Source organism: Coregonus lavaretus (genome assembly GCF_964263955.1).
Source record: "Coregonus lavaretus genome assembly, chromosome: 11".
NCBI lineage: Eukaryota > Metazoa > Chordata > Actinopteri > Salmoniformes > Salmonidae > Coregonus > Coregonus lavaretus.
This window is the reverse complement of record NC_139998.1, coordinates 35296966-35314244: the sequence shown is the minus strand read 5'-3', so window position 1 is coordinate 35314244 and position 17279 is coordinate 35296966. Positions and strand designations below refer to the sequence as shown.

The 17279-nt window shown below is 41.6% G+C and overlaps 1 protein-coding gene across 1 annotated transcript in view; it reads right to left on the bottom strand.

The window, feature by feature from the left end:
* The window catches only part of LOC311136961 (copine-2-like), a gene marked incomplete at both ends in the record, with an annotated part of 34664 nt that overhangs the window by 15476 nt on the left and 1909 nt on the right, over positions 1–17279 (bottom strand). The window contains 12 exons of the mRNA XM_084171294.1: positions 3665–3798; positions 4005–4056; positions 4679–4733; positions 5016–5149; positions 13761–13820; positions 14337–14423; positions 14865–14963; positions 15118–15207; positions 15401–15484; positions 15786–15857; positions 15999–16073; positions 16208–16387. Of these exons, the coding sequence (XP_084027420.1) occupies positions 3665–3798; positions 4005–4056; positions 4679–4733; positions 5016–5149; positions 13761–13820; positions 14337–14423; positions 14865–14963; positions 15118–15207; positions 15401–15484; positions 15786–15857; positions 15999–16073; positions 16208–16387 (1122 nt within the window). The remainder of the gene's footprint in view (positions 1–3664; positions 3799–4004; positions 4057–4678; positions 4734–5015; positions 5150–13760; positions 13821–14336; positions 14424–14864; positions 14964–15117; positions 15208–15400; positions 15485–15785; positions 15858–15998; positions 16074–16207; positions 16388–17279) is intronic.

The following is a 17279-nucleotide window of genomic DNA, read 5'->3' as shown; positions in this document are numbered from 1 at the left end:
AAGGTCCTGCTTAGACAAATAAACTATAAAGGTAAATAAATGGCTACAGTTTACACTAGTTATTTCATGAAATGTTGTTTATAGAAAAGGGGCTTTTTAAAGTACCGGGTGTGCCAGTTACCCCGGTAGAAGATTATGGGATAGGGTTTCACACAAGTGTGTTAAAATCCATTTAATCAGTTTTATTTAGAAATTCTTTAGTAAGAAATACTTAAAAGTTAAGTCTAGTTGTCTTATTTTTATTATTTAAATAAAATATAGGGGGGAAATGGTGTTGCACATGTCACCATTAATATCTGCATTATGAGGAGATTTGATGTTAAGCCCTCTTTTTAACTCACTTGCATATTAATATTCTTTGTTCTTTCTTTGTTGTTCATTTCCCATACAATCCATTATGTACAATTGCACTAAATATGATTTGAATAATGCAAGATTTTAAATCCCAGCAGGCTTTAGAATGACATTCAGGAGCAAAATATTTTCAATAGTTGTTTTTAATTCATAAAAAAAAATATTCATTGGAATATCATATAGGAACGGAATATAACTAATAACATTAAATAACATTGGAATTTAATATTTAATAACAATAACAATAACCGTGCTGTATGGTTTGCTTAATAAGGAATTTCTAATGATTTATACTTTTACTTTTGATACTTGAGTACATTTTAGCAATTACATTTACTTTTTATACTTATATAGTACCAGTCAAAAGTTTGGACACACCTACTCATTCAAGGGTTTTTCTTTATTTTTACTATTTTCTACATTGTAGAATAATAGTGAAGACATCAAAACTATGAAATAACACATATGGAATCATGTAGTAAACAAAAAATTGTTTAACACATCAAAATATATTTTATATTTGAGATTCTTCAAAGTAGCCACCCTTTGCCTTGATGACAGCTTTACACACTCTTGGCATTCTCTCAACCAGCTTCATGAGGTAGTCACCTGGAATGCATTTCAATTAACAGGTGTGCCTTCTTAAAAGTTATTTTGTGGAATTTCTTTCCTTCTTAATGCATTTGAGCCAATCAGCTGTGTTGTGACAAGGTAGGGTTGGTATACAGAAGATAGCCCTATTTGGTAAAAGACCAAGTCCATATTATGGCAAGAACAGCTGAAATAAGCAAAGAGAAACGACAGTCCATCATTACTTTAAGACATGAAGGTCAGTCAATCTGGAAAAAGAACTTTGAACGTTTTTTCAAGCGCAATCGCAAAAAACATCAAGCGCTATGATGAAACTGGCTCTCATGAGGACCGCCACAGTAATGGAAGACCCATAGTTACCTCTGCTGCAGAGGATAAGTTCATTAGAGTTACCAGCCTCAGAAATTGCAGCCCAAATAAATGCTTCACAGAGTTCAAGTAACAGACACATCTCAACATCAACTGTTCAGAGGAGACTGCATGAATCAGGCATTCATGGTCGAATTGCTGCAAAGAAACCACTACTAAAGGACACCAATAAGAAGAAGAGACTTGCTTGGGCCAAGAAACACAAGCAATGGACATTTGACCGGTGGAAATCTGTCCTTTGGTCTGATGAGTCCAAATTTGTGATTTTGGGTTCCAACCACCGTGTCTTTGTGAGACGCAGAGTAGGTGAATGGATCATCTCTGCATGTGTGGTTCCCACCGTGAAGCATGGAGGAGGAAGTGTGATGGTGTGGGGGTGCTTTGCTGGTGACACTGTCCGTGATTTATTAAGAATTCAAGGCACACTTAACCAGCATGGCTACCACAGCATTCTGCAGTGAAACGCCATCCCATCTGGTTTGCGCTTAGTGGGACTATCATTTGTTTTTCAACAGGACAATGACCCGACACACCTCCAGGCTGTGTAAGAGCTATTTGACCAAGAAATAGAGTGATGGAGTGCTGCATCAGATGCCCTGCTTCCACAATCACCCGACCTCAATCCAACTGAGATGGCTTGGGATGAGTTGGACCGCAGAGTGAAGGAAAAGCAGCCAACAAGTGCTCAGCATACGTGGGAACTCCTTCAAGACTGTTGGAAAAGCATTCCTGGTGAAGCTGGTTGAGAGAATGCCAAGAGTGTGCAAAGCTGTCATCAAGGCAAAGGGTAGCTACTTTGAAGAATCTCAAATCTCAAATATATTTTGATTTGTTTAACACTTTTTTGGTTACTACATGATTCCATATGTGTTATTTCATAGTTTTGATGTCTTCACTATTATTCTACAATGTAGAAAATAGTAAAAATAAAGAAAAACCCTTGAATGAGTAGGTGTTTCCAAACTTTTGACTGGTACTGTAGGTCACAAATAAAGCTATCCCCAGTAAAATTGGAGCACAACTCATGAGCCCACCTCCTGCACTGCTCACACCTAATCCAGTCCCCACCTGTGACTGAAAACAGGGGGAGAGATGTCAACTGAAAAGCTCTCTCTTAAAAACGTAGCTAGCTATCTCGCTATATGACATAAAATGGTGTGTAAAATAGATAAAAGGCTATAAAGTAACATTAACTGTAAAGCTATCAGTCACTAGTGGAAACATTTACAACTGCAGTTAAGTTCAGTTATATTTTTAATGTATGTTACGTCAGACGATCTGATAGTAAGGTTGCTAGCTAGCACTCCTAGCAGCTTATGCTAACTAGCTAGCTGGCTAGCATTTACTGCTAGTGAAGTTGCAAGCTAGCATGTTAGCATAAACTAGTGCCAACTGGGCTGGTCATTGTCTAAATGACTGGTAGAAACACATTCATAACCATAAAGGGGTAACTAGCCCCCAGGGGAAAGTTACCCCCTAGTAAGGGGGGGGGGGGCAAGTTGCCCCCAACACACTCATCCAACATATTACTATTTTATGAAAAAATTATCTAAATATTTATTTCTAAACAAGTGGATTATTTATCTTAAGGCTTTCCTACCTGTACATTTAAAAAACTATTATAGATCTACTTAATTGGAATAGATCTACGTGGTCCTCTGTAGCTCAGTTGGTAGAGCACGGCGCTTGTAATGCCAGGGTAGTGGGTTCGATCCCCGGGACCACCCATATACAAAAATGAATGCACGCATGACTGTAAGTCGCTTTGGATAAAAGCGTCTGCTAAATGGCTTATTATTATCTACAACTTTTTCAAAACATAAAAAATATATATAAACTTACCACAAAATCATTTTGTTGAAATATCTCAAAACGTTGTGATGACACAGAGTCATTTTTGTTGTTGAGCAAGAGCAGTGGCAGCCAGGGAAAGTGTTTGGAAAATAATTTGGTGACATCTTGTGGGACAGTTACCCCAGGGGGCTAGTTACCCCCTAGTACCCTAATACCTCTCCAACCTTGTGAATGTTTAACGGTTCTGTGACTTCAGGAGCTCTGGGTTACTGTTGGTAAACCCATCACATGATCAGCATGTGCTACCATATCTGGCCCTGGGCAGTGGAACAATGCCTGTCTTTACTACAAAGTGCACCCGCCTTTAAAGTCAATAAGCATTGGTCATGTGAGGGGATTTACATATAATTTAGAACTGGTAATGTTGACTCATACTAATGACATGAGTCGGATGGCCATCTTTAACAGGAAAATGACAGATTCAATAGAATGAAAAGGGATAAACAATAAAACAATGAAACTAGAAGTCCTAATAGTGATAGCAAACACTTCTCACCGCAGCAGTCTCCTGTTGCAGGGCCTGGGTGGCGAAGCGGGCCACATGGGTGATGATGGGGGAGAAGTTGGTGGGGCCATAGAAGCGGATGTGAGGCAGGCAGGCAGAGTAGGCCTGGGCAATCCCATCCACGCCTGACCACAGGAAACAGGAATCACACATGGAAACCAGCACAAACCAGCACATTCACCAGCAGACAGAGGGTAGTTTTCAAATAAATTAGAAATAATACCCACTCCATGGATAAAGCAAGAAACAAACCCTAGTAAGTGCAGCCTGCAGTAAGTACATTGTAATAAGGTTTTTAATAGGGGTTACAGAAAACATAGTAGTTGCTCACCTTGGCAGAATGGATTGGTGGGGTCAAAGTTGATGGCAAATTCATGAGACACCTGCAGGTTCAGGAGACAAAAACCAAGCCTCAGGTGCAGAAATTGTACATTGAGAATTTCCAATGGCTGTAAGAGAGACTGTAGAGGAATGTGGGTGCAGTAGAAATATGCATTTCCATTGTATGATTGTAGCAGGTGGGAAAAGCAGTGAATCATGTGACAAGCATTTTCTCTTCCTCCCTTCCCACTGCTTCACATTATCTATTCTTTCTTGCTTTCCTCCTCTCCAATTCCATTACACATTCCCATCCCTGCAGTGCCCTTTCATTCCAATTTTTTCAACCTCTCCTTCCTCTACTTCCTCTAGTCCTCTCAGACCACTGATGGATTTAACCTCCCTAAACACTTCCCATAAAGTATATGAACGCAAGGCTAAATATTCTGTCCATTTCTGTTGCTCACCCTCCTCATTCCGTTGTCCTTTACATCAGTGCAGTGCCATGGCAACCCAGATGGGATGACAGTTGCATAATTATTGGAATATGCATGTATTATACATACTCCGTGATACCTCTGTCTTCCAGTCTCCCTCTTCTCTTTAGCATTCTTTTCAGCTCTACTTCTATCATATGTAGTGTGCCGTGAAGACACACCCTCACATGTAGACAGTACATACACTTACTTTCCAGTCTGGAGGGAGTTGAGCCCCAAATCCCAGAGCAGGAAACATTTTGTCACTGAGGAAGGAGGGCAACAGTTTGGCAGTGATGAGTAAAAAGCAACTTCAGCAAAAATCAACATCCAATTTTGCATTATGGAACATCTCAATAAACTTGGGATGGTACTTTATCAGAAACAATGAGTGACATAAAGAATATGACTGAGTAGACACAGAATTAGAAGAGTTGAAGGGACCTTTTAGTGACTTAAGACTGTGATGTATAAAATAGAAGACTTTATTTATCTGTGATTTGATCATATTGAGTTCTGTCATTACTGTTTACACTAATGGGACTCACGTGTCATAGTCCTGGATGATCTGGCCCACAGCCAGGATGGCGGACAAGTACTCGTTGCTGCCCAAAGGGTTGATGTAGTGAAGAGAGGAGGCCTCCCGAGGGTTCCCATTAGATGCTGTGAAGTCAATGCCAACCTACAGGAACAGCAAGACAGAAGACAGACATGCTCACAAACACAAACAAAGCCTATAAACCAGCTTAAAATATGAACAAAGATGTGGAGCATAGAAAAAGATTCCAGTGAATCCTAGAGAGCCCCTTTTCAGGATATTGTCCTCAGGCAAAGTGACTTAATTTAAGATGGTTACAATATAAGCATGCTAATTAACTCAAATATTTCAACTAACAAGCCCTCCCTGAGGCGGTGAGTCCAAGCGTTCACACACCAACAAGCCCACATCCTCATCCAGTCCATGCTACTGCCTTTAACCAACAATCCTATCAAAGAGCATGGCTGCTACTCAGATCTCCTCCAGTTCCTACCAAAGCTGTGGCTGACAACTGGACAGCCTCTATTGGACAATAGATGGACAAGGTGAGGAGAGAAAGAGAAGAGAGAGAAAGAGAGAAAGAGAGGGAGAGAAAGAGAGAAAGAGAGGGAAAGGGAGAGAGAGATACGATCTGACAGAATCAGGGTGCCACTTCATATGCCTGATCCCCTGCGTCTCAATCAAGCCCTAAGCAATGTGATGAGTGTGCTGCTACTCTGCATGAGCAGGGAACTGACTCAAATCTTCAGCTTTACCTCAATTTAGTCCAGATGAATGACCCCTCTGTTTCTTAACCATGTCTTTAACCCTGGGTACAGGGTTCTGATAGGGCTGGTCGGTGCTGAGATAACAACCTAATGTACAATCAGATGACCTCATGGATGACTACAAGTCTTAACACTGGTCTACTAAGCACCGCTCCACACCGCAGGCCTGACCTGTAGGCTAGTTTGACAACTACTCTAAAGCTGCTTTTAATACAATGCTATACTGCCGTGTTATATAGTCAATATGTTTTTCCCTGCAACTACCGCAAACACTGTAGTCTGTAGTTCCAGTCTATATATGAGCAGCGCTTCTCATCTGCATCTCTGTAGAGAAGATTTCTCCTCTAACAGATTAGGATTAGGTGCATGCTAAATCTGATTCAATGCCGTGGAACGGAGAGAGAGAGAACAGCTTTCTCTGTGAGACAACTCAAAGAGCTCTGACAAAATAAATCAGATTAAGAGAACTGTAGGATGCACCTTTGAGGATTTAGATTCACATTCCTTCTCAAACACCGATCTTGACTGAATTATAACATGCAGGTGTGAACTCTTGAAATAATTTGAATTATCATAGTGGATTAAGGTAGATGATTAAGGTGTTATGATCTTACTGGTATTTTGAACATATTTTTTTAATACAAATATAATTTGTCCCAGTAGAAATTGTAGTACCTCCTCTTTTAAAATGGGATACATTTAGTAAAACTGTCAGGATTCATTGCAAATTTCCGGCCTAGCAGCTAGGTTTTTAGAAAATGTAAACTAAAAGGACAACAATATTATGGATACAGTACAACCACAAAATCCCTTGGTCTCTTAAGAGTGACCTATAAGATGTAGCCACCTAAAGCCAAACCATCGAGGTTGTCTCCAGTCATGTTCCTATTATTGTTTTCTGTCTCTCCCTCTTTTATTCCTGCAAAGACATAGTCTCGCTTCGGCACAAACCACAGTAACTATGGCAACACAAATGTTCTATTTGCTTTTTTTAAAAATCTGACAATAACATGGGGAGAAAACAATTTCTTGAACAGGACCACACATAGAGCTTGCTAATCAGAACAATGTCCACATAAATAAACAAATCTGGTCACATACAAGTAACTAAAGAGGTGTGGCAGAATGGAACGTTAATGGAAAGTTAATGTTACAATTCAGGGAATAATAAAAAACAGGTGGAGCTCTTTTGTGGCTGCAAAGTATATACAGAATATGGGCATAGAAGTCCATAGAAAGAGGAAATGAATAATATATATAATTATTTAACAACATGTACTGTACATGTGAGCGAAAATAGCTGTAAGTAGCAGTAGAAGTATTGTTGTCCATTAGTTTACTCCAATCAGGGGAGGGGTGGTAGGGTTGGGGGAAAAAATTCTAATACATTATTTATTTTTTAAATAAGGGGAATTAGAAATTATGCAAACAATTATATTGATAGAACCCAAAATCTATCTGCAATATTAAAGCTGATCTACCTACCTACCCCCCTGAAATAAAATAAAAACTAAGTCTACATTCTCTCTTGGTCTGTACTTAAGTATCTATACAACAACATGTCATGTTGGTAACAGTTGTTTTCACACTTTTATATACCCAGGGTGCTGAGAAAATAGGAAAATAGATCATGCATATATTTTGGCACCACAAAGGGAACAGATTCTCTGAGTATTTCACGGTAGCATGGATACGTAAGTGGTGGTGGTAGACAATGTTTCAGCACAATTGGAGATAAATACCCTGGCTGGTCAATAATAGAGCTCTGACACAAAGGTGTGACATCACCAGGGACGCACAATCTTTCTCTCATCAGCCTGAGCCAAAAATAGACCAATGACGATTTTCTCCTACTATGGAGAAATCTGAACCTACAGATGCAGGATCTTAATTTGACTAGTTCTCACAGCACGAAAATAATCCTGCCGTAACAGGAAATGTGAATTGTTGTGTGGATTATAATTAATGGACATTGTTGTAGGGGTTGACACATTTATAGTTAGAGCAAATCAAGTCTGACATTTTAAAGTGGAGATTACAAAACTTTGGAAGCCTTTTTAAACCTTGAATACACTACAAGTTTGGTGATCAAATTAAGATCCTACACTTGTACCATGTTTCCAAAGATTTACAGTATTATAGTGTGCATTCATAAATCTAATCAAATAACATTGTATTCGTCACATCACTCACATGCTTTGTAAACAACAGGTGTGGACTAACAGTGAAACGCTTACTTACAGGCCTTTCCTGACAATGCAGAGACAAAGAAATAGAGAAATAATAGAACAATAAAACACATAATAATAATTAAAGTAATAATAGGTACACAATGAGTAGCGATACAGTGGCTTGCGAAAGTATTCACCCCCCTTGGCATTTTTCATATTTTGTTGCCTTACAATCTGGAATTAAAATTGATTTTTTGGGGGTGTGTATCATTTGATTTACACAACATGCCTATCACTTTGAAGATGCCAAATATTTTTTATTGTCAAACAAACAAGAAATAAGACAATAAAACTGACAACTTGAGCATGGATAACTATTCACCCCCCCAAAGGCAATACTTTGTAGAGCCATCTTTTGCAGCAATTCTCTTGGGGTACGTCTCTATAAGCTTGGCACATCTAGCCACTGGGATTTTTGCCCATTCTTCAAGGCAAAACTGCTCCAGCTCCTTCAAGTTGGATGGGTTCCGCTGGTGTACAGCAATCTTTGAGTCATACCACAGATTCTCAATTGGATTGAGGTCGGGGCTTTGACTAGGCCATTCCAAGACATTTAAATGTTTCCCTTTAAACCACTTGAGTGTTGCTTTAGCAGTATGCTTAGGGTCATTGTCCTGCTGGAAGGTGAACCTCCGTCCCAGTCTCAAATCTCTGGAAGACTGAAACAGGTTTCCCTCAAGAATCTCCCTGTATTTAGCGCCATCCATCATTCCTTCAATTCTGACCAGTTTCCCAGTCCCTGTCGATGAAAAACATCCCCACAGCATGATGCTGCCACCACCATGCTTCAATGTGGGGATGGTGTTCTCAGGGTGATGAGAGGTGTTGGGTTTGCGCCAGACATAGCGTTTTCCTTGATGGCCAAAAAGCTAAATTTTAGTCTCATCTGACCAGAGTACCTTCTTCCATATGTTTGGGGAGTCTCCCACATGCCTTTTGGCGAATTCCAAACGTTTTTGCTTATTTTTTCTTTAAGCAATGGCTTTTTTCTGGCCATTCTTCCATAAAGCCCAGCTCTGTGGAGTGTACGGCTTAAAGTGGTCCTATGGACAGATACTCCAATCTCCACTGTGGAGCTTTGCAGCTCCTTCAGGGTTATCTTTGGTCTCTTTGTTGCCTCTCTGATTAATGCCGTCCTTGCCTGGTCCGTGAGTTTTGGTTGGCGGCCCTCTCTTGGCAGGTTTGTTGTGGTGCCATATTCTTTCCATTTAAAAGAAAATGGATTCAATGGTGCTCCGTAGGATGTTCAAAGTTTAGGATATTTTTTATAACCCAACCCTGATCTGTACTTCTCCACAACTTTGTCCATGACCTGTTTGGAGAGCTCCTTGGTCTTCATGGTGCCGCTTGCTTGGTGGTGCCCCTTGCTTAGTGGTGTTGCAGACTCTGGGGCCTTTCAGAACAGGTGTATATATACTTAGATCATGTGATAGATCATGTGACACTTAGATTGCACACAGGTGGACTTTATGTAACTAATTATGTGACTTCTGAAGGTAATTGGTTGCACCAGATCTTATTTATGGGCAAAGGGGGTGAATACATATGCACGCACCACTTATTCGTTATTTATTTTGTAGAATGTTTTGAAACAAGTTATTTCTTTAAATTCACTTCACCAATTTGGACTATTTTGTGTATGTCCATTACATGAAATCCAGATAAAAATCCATTTAAATTACAGGTTGTAATGCAACAAAATAGGAAAAACGCCAAGGGTATGAATACCTTTGCAAGGCACTGTAACTTGGCTATATACAAGTTATTGCAAAAAGGGTCAATGCAGATAGTTAAATAGTTAACAAAAAGCTACCTGGACTAACTATTAAGCAGTCTTGTGGCTTGGGGGTAGAAGCTGTTCAGGGTCCTGTTGGTTACAGACTTGTCGTACCGCATCGGTACCGCTTGCCATGCGGTAGCAGAGAAAACAGTCTATGACTTGGGTGGCTGGAGTCTGACAATTTGTAAGGCATTCCTCTGTCACCACCTGGTATAGAGGTCCTGGATGGTAGGAAGCTCGGCCCCAGTGATGTACTGGGTCGTACGCACTACCCTCTGTAGCACCTTGCGGTCGGATGCAGTTGCCATACCAAGCGGTGATGCAGCCAGTCAAGATGTTCTCAATGGTGCAGCTGTATAACTTTTTGAGGATCTGAGGACACATGCCAAATCTTTTCAGCCTTCTGAGGGGTAAGAGGCTTTGTCGTGCCATCTTCATGACTGTGTTGGTGTGTTTGGACCATGATAGATCCTTAGTGATGTGGACTCTGAGGAACCTGAAGCTCTCGACGTGCTCCACTACTGCCCCGCCGATGTGAATGGGGGCGTGCTCGCCCCTCCGTTTCCTTTAGTCCACGATCAGCTCCTTTGTCTTGCTGACTATGAGGGAGAGGTTGTTGTACTGGCACCACAATGCCAGGTCGCTGACCTCCTCCCTATAGGCTGTCTCATCGTCGTTAGTGATCAGGCCTGGGTGCAGTCGTGGGTGAACAGGGAGTACAGCAGGCACTGGCATACCGGACAGCCCCCGCAAGGCGGGGGGGCTCACGGGTTCTGGGGGCCAATGCGCCTGTCATCGATGTCTATTTTTTATTAATTTCATTTTGACAGTAACCCGCCAAAAAGTCATTCATAAACCTTTTTAATTTCCATAAAGTAAGTGTTTGTTTCTTGGGCTTCAGGAATGTGACTGAAAAAGTGAAAAATAAACTGATTGAAAGTATGAGGGGATATCGGTGAACAAATGCCATGGTCAAGGCTACGACGGAGCTAGTGCAATGAGTGGAGCTTACTCAGGTGTTCAAAAGCGCATATCAGACCGAGAGCCTAATGCTTCTTAGGTAGATCTTAGGGAGTTTTAGTTTAGAAAATGATTTCTCCGCAGAAGCGATTCAGGGATGGTAAAAACAGCATGATTGCCATAGCAACATCAGGGAAACTGGGCAGAAGAGAGTTGTGCTTCAAATACAGCAGTTCTGTAACATCTTTAATTGAACCTCTCATTCTCCTTAATTGCCGGCCTCAACACGTTACAGAAAGAGATTAACTGTATAGAAATCAGTTACAACAGTTCTTGAGGGCTTGAACAAAAAAAGCTGTTTGTGATTTCGTTCATACTGGTGAACCGGTGTTTGAGTTTTGTGGTTGCAATATCAACAGTCCCTTATCTCTGGTATATCTTGGCATGCATCATACAAGACTAAGTTTAAATTGTGTGCAGCGCAATGGACATATAATGCACAATGTCTCAGGAAAGTCTGGGTTGGCAATACTCAGTATAGAAAACAGTCAGGCACCTGGACCTACAGACCGTGGTGAAAACATTTCCACACACAAAAGGAGGACTTCAGGACACTAGGGGAGTCTCTCAAATCTGATTTAATTGGATTTAATTTCCCTTGAATATTGCAGCCCATTTGTGTAGGCTATCAGCCAGACAAAACCCACTGAGTTCAAAAATAAATAGTGTCTGAATTTATTCTCAAGCCAACTATCGTTTCCTCATTGTTTGGCTATTTGATGTGTCCATTTTTATAAAACTTTTATAAATAACAGCTACATATGGTATATAGCTATAGATAGTACACTGCATAATGAAACAATCCCTAGTAAGCTAGTGTTTTGAGGGTGAACTGAATGTATTATTTGGCATTAATAGACTGGTTTTACACACAACTTTCTATCCAAGCTGGGAGAGAGCGCGAGGACGGCTCATGTCATGCAGGTTCAGGTAGCCTATACAGGACAGTCGTATATTCAAAAAAAATAACTATTGGTAGCTGATTAGTATGCTGTTGCATCGAACATTTATTTTACAATATGCAATGTTTGAATTTCCAACTTTAATTACTGAACAAGTCAGCCAGCAGTCTAAAAATGGCAGCATTGCAACACTGTGTATAGCTTCGTGAAATGTTAGGCTTAACACGAGAAAATGATGACCAAATAGGCCTACCAATAAACATTTATCCATTAGCTAAAGCAAAGCTAAGCCCTGGCACCACAGAAAGCCTATCATCGATTCGAAGCCGCATAGACATTTCAGCACCATGGAGAGCGATCGGTAGTCTAAACTTCAACCTTGCGGAGGTCCAGAGAAACTGCATTATGCCAGTGACAGGAGGGGACTAAGCACCCACCCCTGAGGGGCCCCCATGTTGAGAGGTCAGCGTGGCGAATGTGTTGTTGCCTAACCTCACCACTTGGGGGCGTCCCGTCAAGAAGTCCAGGATCTAGTTGGAGAAGTTAAAGAGGGAGGTGTTCAGTCCCAGCGTCCTTAGCATAGTGATGAGCTTGGAGGGAACTATGGTGTTGAACACTGAGCTTTAGTCAATGAACAGCATTCTCACATACTGTAGGTGTTCCTTTTGTCCAAGTGGGAAAGGGCAGTGTGGAGTGCAATAGAGATTGCGTTATATGTGGATCTGTTGGGGCGTTATGCGAATTGTAGTGGGTCCAGGGTGTCTGGGATGATGGTGTTGATGTGAGTCATGAGCAGCCTTTCAAAGCATTTCATGGCTACAAATGTGTGTGCTATGGGGCGATAGTCATTTAGACAGGTTATCTCGGCGTTCTTGGGCACAGGGACTATAGTGATCTGCTTGAAACATGTAGGTATTACAGACTGGGTCAGGGAGAGGTTGAATATGTCAGTGAAGACACTTGCCAGCTGGTCAGCACATGCTCTGAGTACGTGTCCTGGTAATCCTTCATGCCCTGCGGCCTTGTGAATGTTAACCTGTTTAAAGATCTTGCTCACATCGGCTACGGAGAGCGTGATCACACAGTCATCTGGAACAGCTGGTGTGCTCACGCATGGTTCAGTGTTGCTTGCCTCGAAGCGAGCATAGAAGGCATTTAGCTCGACTGGTAGGCTCACGTCACTGAGCAGCTCGCGACTGGGTTTCCTTTTGTAATCCGCTATAGTTTTCAAGCCCTGCCACATCCGGCGAGCATCAGAGCCGGTGTAGAGGGATTCGATCTTAGTCCTGTATTGAAATTTTGTCTGTTTGATGGTTTGTCAGAGGGCGTAGCGGGATATCTTATAAGCGTCCGGGTTAGTGTCCCACTTCTTGATAGTGGCAGCTCTAGCCTTTAGCCCCAGTGCGGATGTTGCCTGTAATCCATGGCTTCTGGTTGGGATATGTACGTATGGTCACTGTGGGGACGACGTCGTCAATGTACTTATTAATGAAGCCGGTGACTGATGTGGTAAACTCCTCAATGCCATCGGATGAGTCCCGGAACATATTCCAGGCTGTGCTAGCGAAAGTCCTGTAGAATAGCATCCGCTTTATCGGACCACTTCTGTATTGAGCGCGTCACTGATACCTCCTGTTTGAGTTTTTGCTTGTAAGCAGGAATCAGGAGGATAGAGTTATGGTCAGATTTGCCAAATGGAAGGCGAGGGAGAGCTTTGTATGGTTCTCTGTGTGTGGAGTAAAGGTGATGTAGAGTTATTTTGCCTGTAGTTGCACAGGTGACATGCTGGTAGAAATGAGGCAAAATTGATTTCAGTTTTCCTGCATTAAAATAACCGGCCACTAGGAGAGTGGGAGTACAGTGTCAGAGTTTACAGGTAGAGAGTGGGAGTACAGGGTCAGAGTTTACAGGTAGAGAGTGGGAGTACAGGGTCAGTGTTTACAGGTAGAGAGTTGGAGTACAGGGTCAGAGTTTACAGGTAGAGAGTTGGAGTACAGGGTCAGAGTTTACAGGTAAAAGTGGGAGACACACTGAGTTGAGTGATGACATACTCACAGTGAACATGATTTGGCATCCACCTAAAATATAGTCCAGGAAGGTATAGTCCCTTTCAACCTGAGGAGACAGTATTCAAAGTTAATTCTAACTCTACTCATACCCTTCCATCCATACTGTAGCAAGTTCAAATTATTTTTCCTATAGACAAATAATTGGAGAAGGCACGGAAGAGGCTCTTTGATAGGATTGAGTCATCTCCATATTCAGTAATTGGCTGCCTGAACAAAGGTGATTACTGCAGGCAGCCCCTGGTTGACTGTGTGAGACTGACAGGTGTTTTGTGCTGATGTTAATAAATGCATTTAACAGGGATTTGAGCCATTGCTCTAATCACTGCCTGCAGCAAAGCCACAATTACAGGCATTTTTGTTTGTAATAAAACAATCTATTATGAAGGAAAGTCATTATCTGTGTGCATACGGCTTTAATGTGCATTCATAATAAAATAAAATAAAGCTGTTTCCTTTTAGCCTTAATATGCTTTTTGCGGTTGCCAAAGTGGGTTGACTCAGTGGTCATTAAGAGGAATAGAGTACAGTATATATATATTAGTCTCTATGTGTTTTGGTTCACCTTGCATGACTTCAGAATGATGATTCCAGAGTTTTTGTAGCTCTTTTTCTTCTTCTGTTTCTTGGGATTAATGCATTCAAATTCGACCTGGACAAGAGGAACACAGAGTGAGAAAATACAACTGGGACCCATCTGCACACCCACGCAATTTACACTATTTCTCACATCGGCTGTATTTGCATTTCTGCAATTAGCTAATGGCACAAGGTTTTCAACAGGAAGTCAGGAGCCAAAAACTGAAGTCAAATACAGAGCAGTTTCTATACTTCTCTCTCTAGGTGCGGACAGGCTAAAAAACAAGGTCGTAAATAAACACTTGTGAATATCCAAATGAACAGGCGTCCTCCATTCAGAAATGGTGAGCTGTGTTAACTGCAGTGTCTTAAGTGAGTAATCCACTCACAGTGAGGAGTACATTGAGAGTGGAGACAATGTGAACATTGTCTTTGATCCACATCAAAGCAGACTAAAGCATGCAGAACAAACCCCCATAGATAAACTGGAGCAGCTCTCAAATCCCTCCCTCACCTCCAGTGAATTTTGGGCTTCACTCATCTTGTTGACAGTGGTCTGAAACTCTCCAATGAAGTCATGGCCTCCGTCGTTGTCGTAATCATAGCACAGTACCTGTAATACGAGACAACATACAGTAATACCACAATAAATAACTTCTTAAAATGTGTTTGGCTTTTTACATACTGTTTCTAAAGGGGGATTCCGTTGCTAACATTTTCATGCCATCTCCCTCAGATGAATGCACATTTTGATAAACCTTACTCACCTTGATGCTCCTGTCCACGTCCCCGTTACAGAGGGAGATGAGTGGTACTGTGAAGGGCTTCCATACCGGGTCCAGAGTGTTCTTTATCACCTGCAGCACAAAAACAGGTACAGAGAGAAAGCTTATTCCATGTCACTTGATTTACAGAACTCAGAAGCCAATCCAGGTCTATCCAGTTACTGTTGTCAGCAGGTGGTAAGACACCTTGTTTAGTGATATAATACACTCAGTTCTGCAGTGTTGACATTTAAATAGTCTAAACAGCCACCGCCGACCAACTCACCTCTGTCCTGTGGACTAACATCCATTTCCCATCATCTCCTTGCTTGTGGAACTCTAGGTAGGGGTCTGATTTACCAAATAAATCCTACAAAACAAAACAATCTGGTTTGACAATGGCCCACATAGCTGCCAGCATACCACTATAAAAATACAAATAAACTTTTGTGAACTAACACTCGCACTTTACTTTTTTCCCCCTTACTATCTCTGACTTTGCTGATAGCTACTTTGAGGAAAAATATACTTACTATGATTGTGATAAATAACTTACTATGACTCTGCTAAATAACTCAAATGTAAAATGTAAATAGACAAAATCTTATTGTTGTTCCAAATATTAAGTAAGAACTTAACAGGGATTATAATATACTAGCATTGACTCTTACCTTCTTGTCAAGCTTTCTCCCACACAATGTCAGTGTGATTATTCTATTGTCTGACAGTTCCAGCGCAGTTATCTGCACACAAGACAAACTGTTACTGGGTTGTACTATGTAACACTGCACCATGTAACAGAACAGTGTGTGTGTGTGTGCGAACATGTCTTGGGTTCTTGGATTTCTTTGTGGGAATGAGGTATATAAGCATGATGTTCTCACTGTGATGGTTCCCTTCCCAGCTGGCTTGCTATTGGCCAAGGTCAGTGGTCGGTGAAGTTTCTTATTGGACACAATCTAAAGGTCACAGACCAGAGAGAGAAATGAGTGAGGGGTGAAATGCCCAACTGCAGATAAACATAAACAGGTGCTAAACAGGTGCAGAAAGGGGTCACAGACAGATTCTAAGAACAATGTGACAGGTAGCATACCACCCCCAGTGTACAGATGTACTCTCCTAGGAAGTCATGCTCATACAGCTGGCTGCTGCACTTGTCCTCATCAAACAAGGCAAACTTGAGCTTCTGGACCTCCTCAAAATGGTAGTCCACCTTAAACTTCACCCCAAACACTGGATTCAGGTTATTCACCGCAGTCTCTGTTCGACCGATCTGAAAATAATACACAGGAATACAGTATGTTTTTCTCAAACAAGTACTGTACTCACACACAAACACGCAACCACCACGCACACACAGCGGAGGTGGAGGGTGGACATGTGGGGGTGTGTAAGGTTGATAAGGTCTTGTTCATGTGAAAGATAAATCCAGGTGGTGGTGACTAACACAGTGTATGTCTGACTCACACTGATAGAAGATGTACACATACTCATCACCCCCTTGTGTTCTCCCATCTCTGAGGCTAGAGTGGAGCAGACTGTATATGTTTCTTCGCTGCTCTGTCTGTTTGACTGGAACTCCTAGTCTCTGTGTCTCTCCTTCTGATTGTTACCCCCCTCCCTTTTCTGTGTTATCACACTTCCCTCTTTACCCCCAGAGAACAGATGGCTCCTCCACCCAGAGTGAACCCTTCTCTCACGCCTAGATGGACAGGGAGGAAAACCCTTCACTTTAAAAACCCTTCACTTCTCTATGCCTGCTCTTCTGTGTGTTTTTTGGCTGTGTGTGTATAGTTGTGTGCTTCATATGCTGTAGCTTTCATCATGATCCAAAGAGAAACCATTGTGAGGATTACTATTATGCTCAGTGAATATAAAGAGAGGGCATTTTACACATCTGGAATAGCACACAGCCTCCGAGGTACTTTTTACACATAGGCTACCCGTTTTCAAAACCCACTGTGTATATTCCATGTCCCTTCCCCTGTTTGCCTGTAAGTTCCATTCCTCATTTCTCTTTCCACGCATCAAGAACATCATGATTCCTTTGTTTCCATTCACGTTTCCATGGTTACTGCAGCAACTGCTATGCTGGTTTCATGTTGGAGCCTGCCCTGTTGACCGACAGCTCAGGCCTGCAGGAACACACTCAGCCTGCTTCAACA